This window comes from Protomyctophum parallelum (genome assembly GCF_964188405.1).
Source record: "Protomyctophum parallelum genome assembly, chromosome: 10".
NCBI lineage: Eukaryota > Metazoa > Chordata > Actinopteri > Myctophiformes > Myctophidae > Protomyctophum > Protomyctophum parallelum.
In genome coordinates, this window is record NC_139704.1 from 30296357 (window position 1) to 30311008 (window position 14652).

A 14652-nucleotide genomic window follows, 5' to 3' on the forward strand; every position below is an offset into this window, starting at 1 on the left:
CGATTACATTAAAGATTTTCACAGCCGCTCTCTTGCGGGCAAAATGTCTTATCAAAGCACATGTTGTAGTTCTCAGGTGGGTCCTTGACACCATTTGCTGTCCCGTACACTAACTTTCCACTGGGCACAGTGACGTGTCTAGTGTTGGTGGACGAGCAGGGAGAGGATATAAGAAGCAGCTGCACGATATGAAATAGTGACTCTGCTGCAGGATGAAGGGTTGTGTGGCTTTGCTTGTTTTACTGTTCTGTCTGTCTGAGGCTGCTGGGGCTCCGGGGGAGAGCGGACCGGTCAGCGAGAGACAGAGCGATGCCGAACCAGGTTCCCTCTTCACACAAGAAATATGGGATGCGATGATAGAGTTGAGAGACAGGGTGGCAGCCAGCGAGGAAGAAGCCAAGGAACAGAAGATGTTCATGACAGGTCAGTGTTTCCTGCAGGAAAAGGCCTTGGCATGGTGCTGGGTGCGGGGGGACCTTCTGGCGCGCGGCCTATCAAAAATTTGATTAATTAATTAATTAATTAGATTAATAAATTAAGATCAATTTGTATTATTGCTCTTGTATTGCTATTGGAGACACTGGGGGGACACTGGGGAGGCACTGGGGAGACACTGCAGCCACTGGGGAGACATTGGGGAGGCAGTGGGGAGGCACTCAGGGGGACACTGGGCAGACACTGGGGAGGCACTTGGCGGAAACTGGGCAGACACTGGGCAGACACTGGGGTGGCACTGGGGGTGGCACTGGGGGAGGCACTGGATATTTCATATCACACACACTATGATTCACTATCCCCCTCAAAAAAGCTTGGCATGGCGCGATTTATTTCAAGCCTGGCGCAGCGCCATGCCAACAACATTGTGCAGGAAACCCTGCAGGTTAGAATGGTCACAATGGAGCTGGAAGACGTTGTAAAGGTACAGGATGAAATGTGTTTAAAATGTTTCATAGTTTAACATAATGTTGCTCTGTGATGTTTTTCAGTAATGGCTGCCAAATTGAGTGCTAGCGAGAGCCTTGTGAAAGACCTCCAGGTCCATGTTGCAGACCTCCAAACCAGACTCAGTACCAGTGAGGTCCATGTTGCAGACCTCCAAACCAGACTCAGTACCAGTGAGGTCCAGGTTGAAGACTTGAAGGAAGAAAGCGAAGGTAATTTGATCCAGATGGTTTTCAGTGAATGTTCAGTATCGGTAGTGTTGAAAAGGCACTTTGGGGGTTAATTAGTAGTTCACCCAAAAACTAACTTATTATCAGTTACACTTCCCACGAAGCCTTGAATTGACCACAACTCAGCCGGTCATCACATTATATGCTTATTGGAATGCGACAAAAACTTAAATAAAATAAATCACACCCGTGTTATCATCATACATCACATTCCGTGCTCAGCCAATCAAATTATCACAAATGTCATTCACTTTTGGCGTCTTCACTTTTCTGCCGGCACATTTTATCCTCAATATGTACTTTGCTCGGCCAATCAAATCATCACTATGGGGTGATCAGCCAATCAAATCATCAAGTTGGGAAAAGGAGGGGCTAGGGCCCCTCAGAAATCTCAATGAATTCAAGGCTTCATGGGGTGTGTAATTAAGTAATTTAGGCCCGAGATCAGATTAAAAAAATGTCTGTTTGAAAATGACAGTTTTCTGAAAAAGCTATGTTTCTTCTATGTCAGTCGTTCTTCGATTTTTCAAAAATAGCAGACCTACAAGCTCGTAGCACGCCACTCGGTGGCGCACTATGGGCTTGTAGATCTGCTATTTTTCAATAGCTATAACATAATGCTAACACCAAAAGGGGTTCCCGCCCAAAATGGGTTAAGTCACATTTTGATCATGTATTTTACTGTACAGGTGATCCATATAATCCATAATGGAAAGCTTACTCACTCAACAGTGAAAGTGCATGAGTATTTACTGTATGACTGACTTAATGCTAATGTACTGATTTCAGCTCATCTTGCTCAGCTGACCACCATAGAAACCAGGCTGACTGCTGCTGAAAGCCAAGAGTGGAGTAAGTATGTTTTATAAATATAATATATACTAAATTACTAACATATTATTAAGTATACATGTATATCAAAAGTAGGAATTGAAAAAATCCCCAAAAGGTTCACACACTAATAAACGTTTATATACTATACTAATTATATATCAATAAGTATGATATACTAATATAAAATATGATATATGCTCAGTAAACATTATGTCTTCATTATGTATGAAGAATTTACTGCACATTATTCCCCAAATATGCATATAAAGTTAAATGACCTACTATTCTTTGGGCAAACATTTGGCTTTTTCTTTTGCAGATCTACAAGCTCATAACGTAATAAGACATGTTGTGAGCTTGTAGATCTGCTATATCTGTCAAAGAGATTTGTTACCCCCCTCCCTCTGATTGCTCAGAGGGAAATACTAGCATCCCTACTATACAGCCCTGGGGGACCCCGGTCAGGTTTAAGTGGTTATTAATGAGTAATTCATATTGATGGTACTGTCACACTCACAACATGTTACATTTAACCAAAGTAATGACTTTACCGTCTTCCACTATTAAATGTCAGTGAGGATCTGACCATTAAGGTGAATGAAATATTTAGGTTTACAGTTTTCTGGATCCCCAAGGACCCTGTTTTTGCTGGAAATAGCAGATCTACAAGTGCACAACATGGCCCAGTTCAACACCTTGCAAGAGATCTGTTATTTTTGCTCCAGAGCAGAGTTACTAGGGTTCAAGTAATGAATGATAAATTATAATACATCCTGTCTCTGCATTTGACAGTAATACAATTCCATGGAGTATTTAACTCATAAACCAACTAAATGTAAAAAGACTTGCTCAGATGCAATTTCGCATGTTTATTTGCGAACGCTGACGCGTTTCGGCAGAGCCTTCTTCAGAAGACTTTTTATGTCAGTCGTTCTCAAACATTTTAATGTCAAGGACCCCCAAAAATATATGTAATTGGTCGCCGACCCCCAGCTGAAAATATGTTGTTCCATGGACCCCCTGGAAGCAAAGCAAAAAACGCACTCTGAAAGAATATATATTCAAAGATTTGCACCATATTTTCACAATTTTTCAAAAATAGCAGATCTACAAGCTCGTAGCGCGGCACTCGTAGATCTGAACACTAACACCATCTGCTTAATGTTAGATAGGATGTTTCTGTGTGGATGTATGGGCTGTCAAGGCCCTGAATGGGTTAATGTTAGATAGGATGTTTCTGTGTGGATGTATGGGCTGTCATCCTGAATGGGTTAATGTTAGATAGGGTGTTTCTGTGTGGATGGATGTATGGGCTGTCATCCTGAATGGGTTAATGTTAGATAGGGTGTTTCTGTGTGGATGTATGGGCTGTCATCCTGAATGGGTTAATGTTAGATAGGGTGTTTCTGTGTGGATGTATGGGCTGTCATCCTGAATGGGTTAATGTTAGATAGGGTGTTTCTGTGTGGATGTATGGGCTGTCATCCTGAATGGGTTAATGTTAGATAGGGTGTTTCTGTGTGGATGTATGGGCTGTCATCCTGAATGGGTTAATGTTAGATAGGGTGTTTCTGTGTGGATGTATGGGCTGTCATCCTGAATGGGTTAATGTTAGATAGGATGTTTCTGTGTGGATGTATGGGCTGTCATCCTGAATGTAGTGTTTTGCTACTCCGTAAGTGCTCCTGCGTACTGTATATGACGATGATGTCATGTGCATACCCTCTATTGGCTTAATATAATATTATGCTTTTATAATATTTAAACTGTTTGATAATGCTCCTCCTGTGTTGACAGACAAACCGAAGGTGGCCTTCTCTGCTGGTGGTTTGGGTTCTGGACAAGTTGGACCGTATTATTCTTTCAACACTCTGATCTACAAGAGAGTCTTCACTAACGTCGGCAACGCCTACAATCCATCTACAGGTAGTGCAAAGGGTTTTTACTTAAAGGTATATTCAGTGATTTCGCTCAAAAAACCTTAGGTTTCGTTTTTGGCTTGGGACCCAGCCTTTCGTCCAATCAGGATAGAGAGTCAAAAACGAAACCTAAGGTTTTTTGACCCCCCAGGGGTTAACTGGGGACAGGGAGGAACTCCTTATATGGTCAGCACACTCTATAGTAGGGAGGATTATCACAACAAAACAAAAAAATAAGTGATATTTGAATTATGTGAAATCACTGAATATACCTCTAAGTAAAAGTATCAATACTGCAATATAGAACTACTCTGTTAAGTAAAAGTCCGGAATTCAAAATGTGTTTGAGTAAAAGTAAAAAGGTACTTAAAGTAATACAAGTGAAAGTATTCATAATGCAGAATATACGTGCCATTTCAAGTTTTCAAATGTATATTAAAAAAATCTTTTTGAAAATAGCAGATATACAAGCTTGTAGATTCGCTATTTTCAAATGGCCTAAATGTGGCTGAAGTGGTTAATATATATGTTTTGTAATAATAATCAAAATCTACAAAGTAACTAGTGACTAAAATAAATGTAGTGGAGTAAAAGTACAATATTTATATCCAAGTATAAGTAAAAGTATTGGAAATTGGAAATACTCAAGTAAACTACAAATACCACAACATTGTACTTAAGTACACAGTGCTTAAGTAAATGTACTTAGTTACTTTCCACCACTGTGTGTTTCACATTGAAAACAACAGTCCAGAGGAGATGAGGAAAGTAACCTCTTAACTCACACAAACTTGTAGATCTGACTTTTTAAATTAAGGTTTTTATTTTTATAACTGTATTTTTAATTTCTATTAATGTTCTCTCATCCTGTGTTCTCAGGGGTATTTTCTGCGCCGGTCAGAGGACTCTATCACTTCACATTCACTGCAAATAACAAGTGGTCAGAAGACTATTTCTGTGTCGACATGTATAAGAATGAGCAGACACTCTTAGTTAACTGTGGATACACTAGTGGAGGTATGGAACAGTTAGCTGGTGGAATGATGGTAGAGCTGGAGGAGGGAGACACTGTTGACATGCATTTACGTGTATTGGACAGGCTCTGGGATACCTCAGAGAACCACAATGTGTTCAATGGTGTTCTGCTCTATTCTATGTAACACTGTCTGGTACTGGTACCATTACTTTATACAGTGTTCTGGTCTATTCTATGTAACACTGTCTGGTACTGGTACCATTACTTTATGCAGTGTTCTGGTCTATTCTATGTAACACTGTCTGGTACTGGTACCATTACTTTATGCAGTGTTCTGGTCTATAAAGGCTGAGCTATAATTCCAGCTGACATCTTTAAGAGTCTCCTGTCTAGATTATCATGGTGTTTGTCAGATTTCAATTCAGACAATAGATTGAATGAAAATTCTAATTTGCATTATAATTTGTTCTGCATGATATCATTTTTAATAATTGATCCAGATAGATGACCGTTTGCAGGCATGTAATTTCCTATGGTATCAACTTTACTTATACGATATGCAAGCCAGTCCTCTGATCTACCTGAATCTACAGAAACTATTTTACCTTCATCTCTATCTTTCATCAAGCTTCTCAGCGTTGTCAGCTTTTCATCTACTGTTTTCAATATGCTTTGAAAAACAATCTGAAATAATTATGAAAGTTTAAATTGTGTTGAAACATTGTAGCAATACAAATGTTCTCTCGTGGGGTCTATGCTGTCACAGACGGGGGTCCACAGACAAATAGATCATTTTGGCGTCTATGCTGTCACAGACGGGGGTCCACAGACAAATAGATCATTTTGGGGTCTATGCTGTCACAGACGGGGGTCCACAGACAAATAGATCATTTAAGGGGTCCTTGACATGAAAATGTTTGAGAAGCATTATGTTAAAGAGCCTCCATAATGTTCATATCCATCCTGTCATTAAACACATTGAAAAGCATTGTTGTCTGTTGTATGTTTTACTTTACAGGCGACACACTACAAACACAGTGTTCCATTTCACCAACAGTCCGTGTTGGATTTTACGGTTACTTGTATTGTGAATTAAAGAGCCTGTTGTATTATACAAATCACAGAGCAGAGGCTAGACGGTCAATGAGACACATTTTAACAGCCCATTTCTGCACGGCGGCAGAAGCAGCAGCAGTGATAAACAATAATGTATGTCTTACCTATATTTGGGAGAAAGTGCCTTCCCTTTCCCCATGAATTAATCCACCCGGGCAATAGTTTATTAAATGAGTTTGCAACATGGCAGGCAGCGGCAGTTTTTTGGCAAATCTAAGCTAGCAAATATAAGACGATCTCTTCAAAATAAGAGTACCCAGTCTAGAGTATTGAAAAAAAGATTAATTTGCACATTAAAACTACAAATTAAGCATTTAAATGATGCTATAAGACACAAATTATGTTTCTGTGTAAGAATAAGTAATTAAATAACATAAAAAAGTTATCTAAATGGATAAATGCTATTCACTGGAGTGCATGGACTTTATAAAGTGGACACTGGACAAAAGACACTGGACAAAATCTGTTATACCTAAATTCTCAATGTTGGAATTGGATAAATTACACAAAAGCAATTAGAAATGATTAGGCATGTAACGATACACTCAACTCACAATACGATACGTATCACGATATGAGGTTCACCACACGGTTTTTCACAATATTTTAAACACAAATTAACTTTCCAGATAAATCCTTTTTTTAATGATTTATCTCCCCCCCCCCCCTTGCCTTCCTTGATGTATTAATGAGAATCAACGACCATCACCTGGGAACAGTCACAGACAGACAGCTCCCCTCTGCAGGCTTCTACTACTGAAAGTGACTGGATGGTCTGACAGTCTCTCATTTCTCTCCAAAACAACTGGAATATGCACTTGAAGTTGAATATGATGGAATATGATTAAAGCTCACATTTCATATCACACACACCATAATTCACTAGTCCCCCTACATGTTTTCCCCCTTTTTTTTGGAAAATCGATTTCTATTTTTTATTAAATCGATATACATCGTCGGGATTAATATCGATATACGATATATCGTTACATGCCTACAAATTATTGATGGAAAACCCATCTAAGGCAGGAGTCACCCACCAACAGGCAGAGAATAACTGCAGTGTGACCTTCAGCCAAAACGTCAGATGACTTCAACCCAGCAAATATAAAAGATCATTTATGTTGTCTATACTACGCAATTATGACTTTCATGGATAATGCAAGCAATTTCAACCAAAATGTCAACCTTTCTTCCTGCGAAGAAAACAGCTTTCGTCTTTTTGAAAATAGGCTTCTACAGCAAATGTAAAAAATAAATAGACAAGCTTCAAACTAGTTGGAACACTGCAACAGCTCAAGGCCCAGACATCCTACATACAGTAACCGGCCTGGTTGATGGACGTTTGAAACCGTAGTACTCACCAATCTACACTCACCAATGAGTGTATAAGCCATATATATATATATATATATATATTCCTGTCACCTGGAAGTTTGGAAGCTACAAAAACACAGACCCAGCTGTCCAGTGGGTCTCAACTAAGTCACTGCTACCCCATGAAGCTCACATCCCAGGTCGTACCTACAAGCCACGGCCTGGAAATCCTCAAGTCAAGAAAACACCAAATGCCTTAAGCTTTCTCCACTCTGCTATTACAACATGGAAGAGCCGTCCGGTCCCCCTGCGGTTGTTAGAGACATTACATTAAGTAGTGTTGCATGCCTTTCAGAAGAGGCTGAACAAGCTCTGATGAAGGCTGCATAGCCCAAACGCCTAAGTAAAGCGTTCCTTTTTGGGGTTTGCCAATAAAGAAATGGAAATGTGAGTACTTTTATTTTAAAAAAAAGCTTGTAGATCTACAATTCTTTCTTTGAACTCTGTCTGTTGGTTTTAAATGAAAAGTACCTTGTGACTTTTTGACATGCAATATTTCCGCCTGTCAGCGACGATACGTACTGTATACGCTAATCTATTTATTTATGTATGAACAAATTACTTCTTGTAAATGAAGTAATGCAGATGTTTAACAATAATGTAACTCTTGACAGCGTAAAATGAAACCAAATGGACCCGTGAGGGTCCATTTGGTTTCATTTTACGCTCTCAATAGTTTTTTAGACCATTCAGGCCTGACGTCGAGGAAAAAAAAGTTTTCTAAATCATGACAATTTTCTGAAAGATTTGAGGCACATTTTAACGATTTTTCAAAAATAGCAGTAGCGCGTAGTAGATCTGCTATTTTTCAATAGCTACATTATAACATAATGTATGCAACCACCAAAAGGGGTTCCCGCTCAAAATGGGTTAAAGATCTATAAAGGGTCCATTTGGTTGGGACCACCTGGAAGGCCGGAACCTCCTCAGGGACCACTGGTGGTCGACGGACCACTGGTTGAGAACCCCTTGGTTCTACAGACTCTCCCCAAATGGAGTCAGAGCTTACCCTGTCCTGTTTGTCCTCGGGGGAGGTCGGGTCAAATGGAGTCAGAGCTTACCCTGTCCTGTTTGTCCTCGGGGGAGGTCGGGTCAAATGGAGTCAGAGCTTACCCTGTCCTGCTTGTCCTTCGGGGGAGGTCGGGTCAAATGGAGTCAGAGCTTACCCTGTCCTGCTTGTCCTCGGGGAGGTCGGGTCAAATGGAGTCAGAGCTTACCCTGTCCTGCTTGTCCTCGGGGAGGTCGGGTCAAATGGAGTCAGAGCTTACCCTGTCCTGCTTGTCCTTCGGGGGAGGTCGGGTCAAATGGAGTCAGAGCTTACCCTGTCCTGCTTGTCCTCGGGGAGGTCGGGTCAAATGGAGTCAGAGCTTACCCTGTCCTGCTTGTCCTCGGGGAGGTCGCGGACAGAAGACACCTCAGCCAGGGCCACTCTCAGCAGAGAGTCAAACAGAGGCACGGCCAGGTCAGAGTTCACCACCCCGGAGCGAGAGAGCTGGTCTCTGACTTCACACAGGGTCTCCTCCACTGACTGGAGCTGCAGGGAGAAGGAAAGACACATTCCCCCAAATAAACGCTCGAGTCAATAACGCGTTTTAGTCAGAGGTCGACGCACTGGCGAGCGTCTATACAATAGACATGTTTCATCCAAAATGTTTGCATGTTGCTAGGAGGCCAAACACTGGGACCCGTGGTCAGCTGTTGGTGGGTTAATATTATTATCTTGTGATTATTATCTTGTGGCTAAAACACACATTAGCTATCACAAATTGAAAAGGGTCAGAGGGGGTCGCTTCTCCCTGTGTGTTTCAGTCCCCTCACCATAGTAACTACCAGACGTTAGCTAGCTTAGGTAAGATAACAACTGACCAAACAATCAAATGTTTTTTAAAATGTTGTATCCAGGAAGCAGAAGGGAAATCCCTATGGCAGGGTTATTCAACTAGATTAGGTCGGGGGCCACAACTGTAGGATCATTGTGTGTGGAGGGCCGCACAGCGTTTTCTTTTGTTGGATTCTACAAATGCATGTTTTTGGATTCTACAAATGCATTTTGTGCTCAAACACAAAGATCTATGTATTTGTATGTATGAGCACAGGGTGATATAATAATGTATCTAGACATATTATGTCTAGATACAAGTATATGTTATACCTTAGAATAGACCTATTTGACAGAATGAGCGTCAACAAGCACTAGCTGAGAACACACACACACACACACACACACACACACACACACACACACACACACACACACACACACACACACACACACACACACACACACACACACACACACACACACACACACACACACACACTAATTTCTCTCCAAAAGCCCTTGAATATGATATAATATAATTTAGGATTACTGTCATTATGACAATCTAGCACTTTATACATCGCACACATCATACCTGTAACTTTCTCTCTTAAAAATAAATATTTTTTAAATTATTTCAAGGGCCACTAGGGGGCGAATGGAGTGAGAGCTCACCACGAGCTTCATAAAGAATGATATAATCATCATACCTGAAAGGACAGTTCGGGCTCAATCCGCTGCAGGGCCGAGTTAGCGCTGTGTAGACAAATGGCCAACAGGGCCTCGAGGAGACGAATGCTCTGCAGGGGCCACTCCTCCTCTAGCTTCTTGGCCGGATCTTTGGCCTTTCCTTCTGCCGGGCCGGTGCTGAGACTGTCGGCCGCGGCGTCGGGGTTGGTCTCCTCCACCCCCAGCGAGGAGGCGGTGGTGCCGCCGGGCTCGGCGGGAGGCGTGACGACGGGCGCCGGGGATTCGGGAACAGACGGGCTGGCCTTGCCCTTGCTGCCGTCCCTCTTCTTCTTGGCCTTGCCGTCCTTGGTCTTGGAGGTCAGCTTCTGGATGACCATGGCCATGAGGCGCGAGCACACGTCCAGGCCTCCGAGTCGGAAGAACTGCCGCTGAAACACGGGGCTGGCCAGGTAGATCCAGCGGCACACGGACCAGACGTCCGCGGCCCGGCGCACCTGCTCCTTGGAGGGCAGAACCACGCTGTCCGGCGACAGGCAGGGCAGCCGCCCGCCCAGCGGCTCGCTGGCCGTGCTGTCGTAGCCCGACGTGTCCTCGGAGTCGTTGGCCGAGTCGCGGTCGGAGTCGGCCTCCTTGCTGACGCAGAGGAAGGCCACGCACAGGAACAGGTTGATGGTGTTGAGGTGCGTCTCCGCCCGGCCACGCCCCCCCGGCGGCGCCGCGGCCCACCCCGGCCCGCTCCTGCCTCTCTGGCGGGACGGGCACGCCTCTTTCAGGCCCTCGTAGAACTTGCTGAGACTCTGCGGGCCGTCTCCGCTGCTCCCCCGGGACCCCAGTTCCTCGGCCAGGCCCAGGATGGCCTCCCTCTCCTGGGCATCGGCGCCGTCCAGTTCCTGGAGCATTCCGTCAGCGTGCTGGTCACCGACGCCCAGTATCAGGGTCTCGAACACCTTCAGAGCCCAAGAGCGGGTCTGGTCCAGGTAGATGAGCTCCGTGACTTGGTTCAGCCCATTACAGCTGATGAAAAGGTCTCTGATCACCCTGCAATGCAAACATCAAAGACTAATTAGAATACATTCAGGTAGCACTACAAGCACTGTGAAATATTTTTCAAATACTTTTCCACTTTTCCAATATAAAACACAAAAGCCAAGCCGACATCTTTTTTTGTTTAGAATTAAATCACTTCAAAGGGCATATTATTGTGTAGTCCAGGGGTCCTCAATAGGCGGACCGCGGTCCACGACCAGACCGCGGACCACCTCTCTGTGTTCTTTGTGCCTCAACACAATACCTCTCCTTTGCTGTGATTTTTTTGGAGGGGAATATTTGTGAAACATTTTATTTACATACTCTGCACCCCAGTATTGGTTGGTTGGGAAGGGGGTCCCATTTGTATAAGCTTGCCTTGGTGTGACTGTACTAAACAGGCATTGTTATTTATTTTCTTTATATACGGTACCTTACTGTCCGATATTATTGTGTGTGGACTGTGGGTGTGTGTATGTGAGAGTGTGTGTGCGTGGGAGTGTGTGTCTGTGTGTGTGTGTGTGTGTGTGTGTGCGCACGCTCACATATTGTTTGCATTTTATTATTATCCTGTCTGTGTGTGATCTCCTACAAATATAGCATTTATCTACTATTTTTACTATTTTTTATTTACTGAGTTGGCAACACATACTGTAATGTTCAATTGTTTGACTTTTTCCTTTCTGTATGTCCTTGTCTATTTCTGTTCGTGAAAAATGAATAAATTTTAAGTTGAAAAAAAAAAAAAACGGGCGACCTTAGTCTTTTTCAAAAAGTATTAGTGGACCTTCAGCTTTTCTTGTTGAGGACCCCTGGTGTAGTCTGAAATACTATGGTTAGAATAGAAAGTTCAAAATTGTATTAATATTGGTAGCTGAAAAAAAATTGTTCACTTCAAACTATGTAATATGAAAGAGACTACCCCAGTCTTTTCAGTAAAAAAACTAATTTTATCTCATTACAACAATAAATGTGATTTTTTTTCTTCATTCAATGCTTTTCTCATTGAAATGCCCTATTAATTTTATTTTGCTACATTACAGCAGAACAAATCCATGTCTGAGGTTTTCAGAACAATGCCTCTTTTCATTATTTTCCCCTTATCAGAGGAACAGAAGTTCAACATGAAGAAGAAACCATTAGCCTAGATAATTAATGCTAACAGCAGAGTGAAACACCAGCACTCTCAGAAACGTCCTTTACTGAAGGCACCTTTACTTTGGTGTTTTAAGCGTTACGTTAGGCTTTAGCTATTGAAAAATAGCAGACCTACAAGCTCATAGCAACATAGCTAGCTACGAGCTTGTAGGTATGCTATTTTTGGTGTAAATAATGTGGTGTAAATCTTTGAATATATATATTTCAGTGTACATTTTTAACTAAAATATTTGCTTCTGGGGGGGGGGGGTCCCTGGAACAACATATTATTTTGAGATGGGGGTCCGTGGCCCAATAGAGATAATTCTGGGGGCCCATGACAAGAAAAAGGTTGAGCACAACTGACATATAGAAACAGGTTTTTCAGAAAACTATTAGGATTTAGAAGCCTTTTTTTAAATCGCCATCAGTCCAAAATGGTTTAAGTACGTAGGCACAGCCAGACTACGTACCAAAATAAAATGTACCTAAAAAGGATATTTCTGTGAGTGAACTGTTCTGTGAATGAACTCTTCTGAACCGCACACCAGGGAAAAGAGACCGCTTGTTGAGACTCACTCGAGTCGTGCTCGCATTTCTTGCGATCATGCGAGTTCCATGAAAATGTGGTGGAATTGTGTGATGCAGATAAAGATCAAGCACATGACTAGTGACTACTACAGGATCTGATGCTTCAGGGGCGTGCAGAGAGTGTTAGAGGGGCAGGGGCTGAAATTCCGTAAGAGGGCACTTTTGGACAAAAAAAAAAAAAAACAGATCTACAAGCTGCGACACGTTGAGAGCTTGTAGATCGGCTATTTTCGGGGCGCAACCCAGCACTCAACCCAGCACTCAAACTAATGTTTGCTCTGGAGAGGGAAGTCTGGAGCTCTCTGGTGGAGCTGTTGCCCCCGCGACCCGACTACGGATAAGCGGTTGAAGATGGATGGATGGATGGATGGAACCCAGCACTCTTTATCTACCGGAGGTGCGGTGTAACGACATGGATTTCTAAACAAACTTGTTCAACGCAAAATACTGCGTTCAAGTCCAGGAGACTTCGGGGAAAAAAGGAATTCTCCTGAATGCTGCCTTTCCGGTATATTATGGCATTGGAAAGGAGAGGAGAGGCATTTTGCATTTCTTTCACCATAGTTAAATGCTGCATCCGTGGTCTGGAGAGGGCAGTCTCTCAGTCGTTTTAACCCATTTTGGGGCGGGAACCCCTTTTGGTGTTAGCACTATGTTATGCTTTAGCTATTTTAAAAATAGCAGATCTACAAGCTCTTAGCGCGCCACCGAGTGGCGCGCTAAGAGCTTATAGGTCTGCTATTTTTTTTTTATCGAAGAACGACTGACATAGAAAACTGACATTTGAACCCAAACAGACATTTTTAGAATCTGATCTCGGGTCAAAATGGGTTAAAGACTGGAAAAAGGGCAGGGCCCCCTTTGATGCCTATGTGTGCACGTCCCTGTGATGCTTTATTGTGCACAGGGCAGTGAGGGCACCATGGCACCATGGCACCATGGCACCACAGGGCACCATGGCACCATGGCACCACAGGGCACCATGGCACCAGGGCAGGGCACCGTGGCACCAGGGCACCATGGCACCATGGCAGGGCACCAGGGCACCGTGGCAGCAACAGAACATAGTGAAGAGAATCATTTTCCTAGCGGTGCTCCCTCCCTGTGACCGCTTCACTGTTGTGGAATTATCAGTCACATGTTTGCAATCTGATCAGCGTATCTAGTCTGGTATGTGACTTCTTCTGGCTCTCTCTCTCTCTGTTCACCTGTCATTCACTCACGTGGCTCCAGCTTATATTCCATGTCCTTTCTCATTAACTGGTAATAAGCTTTTGGATCTGTGTGTGTGCTGTGTGGCATAGATAGCACGAAAAGTAAGAACGCTTTGTTTTGAAGAATCGATTCAATCACTTAAATCCATTAGAATTTTATTAAAAAGCTCCATCTCTTTTAAAATCATACCCAAGGCTTAGCCCTACTGCAAATGCACACTTTTCTTGTTGGGTTATAATGTACAGTAAAGCTAAATGAATCAAGCCTTTGCACAAGTATGTGACTACATAACTGTCTACAAACATCATGGAAAAGGGGCTAGTTCTGTACAGTCACAGGCAGTTTAAAAGTGAAATGAGTTCCTTTTCGGAAGGTCTCTCTATGACGAGGCTGAAAGCATGTCAAAGCCGGCAGAGAGCTGAACAAATGAGGAAATCAATTGGCCTGCTAAAGATAGTACGCCTCGCAACAAAATGAACTTAACACACTCGACCGATGCCATTTACCACCAATCCTAGATCGAATTAATATGACATTCATTCTAAGGAAAGAAAATTTGCTATAATTAGCTAACTTTATAGGGTTATAAAAGAGACACATTATAAAGTGCATCCCTTTGCGACATACAGTACTATCCATGATCAAAGCGAGTCACATAAACCGCCAATAATGTTCTGCCTCGCCTACTTGACAAAAGTTTGTGATCAATAATTTAACAGCATCAATTAGCGATGACTCGGGAGAGAGACGGGTCTGATGACAAGCAGTGTTGAAGTT

At 42.8% G+C, this 14652-nt stretch overlaps 1 protein-coding gene across 1 annotated transcript in view; it reads right to left on the reverse strand.

The window, feature by feature from the left end:
* Positions 1-14652, reverse strand: part of lyst (lysosomal trafficking regulator) — a 147308-nt gene that overhangs the window by 88861 nt on the left and 43795 nt on the right. The window contains 2 exon segments of the mRNA XM_083774566.1: positions 8767-8928; positions 9927-10944. Of these exon segments, the coding sequence (XP_083630692.1) occupies positions 8767-8928; positions 9927-10944 (1180 nt within the window).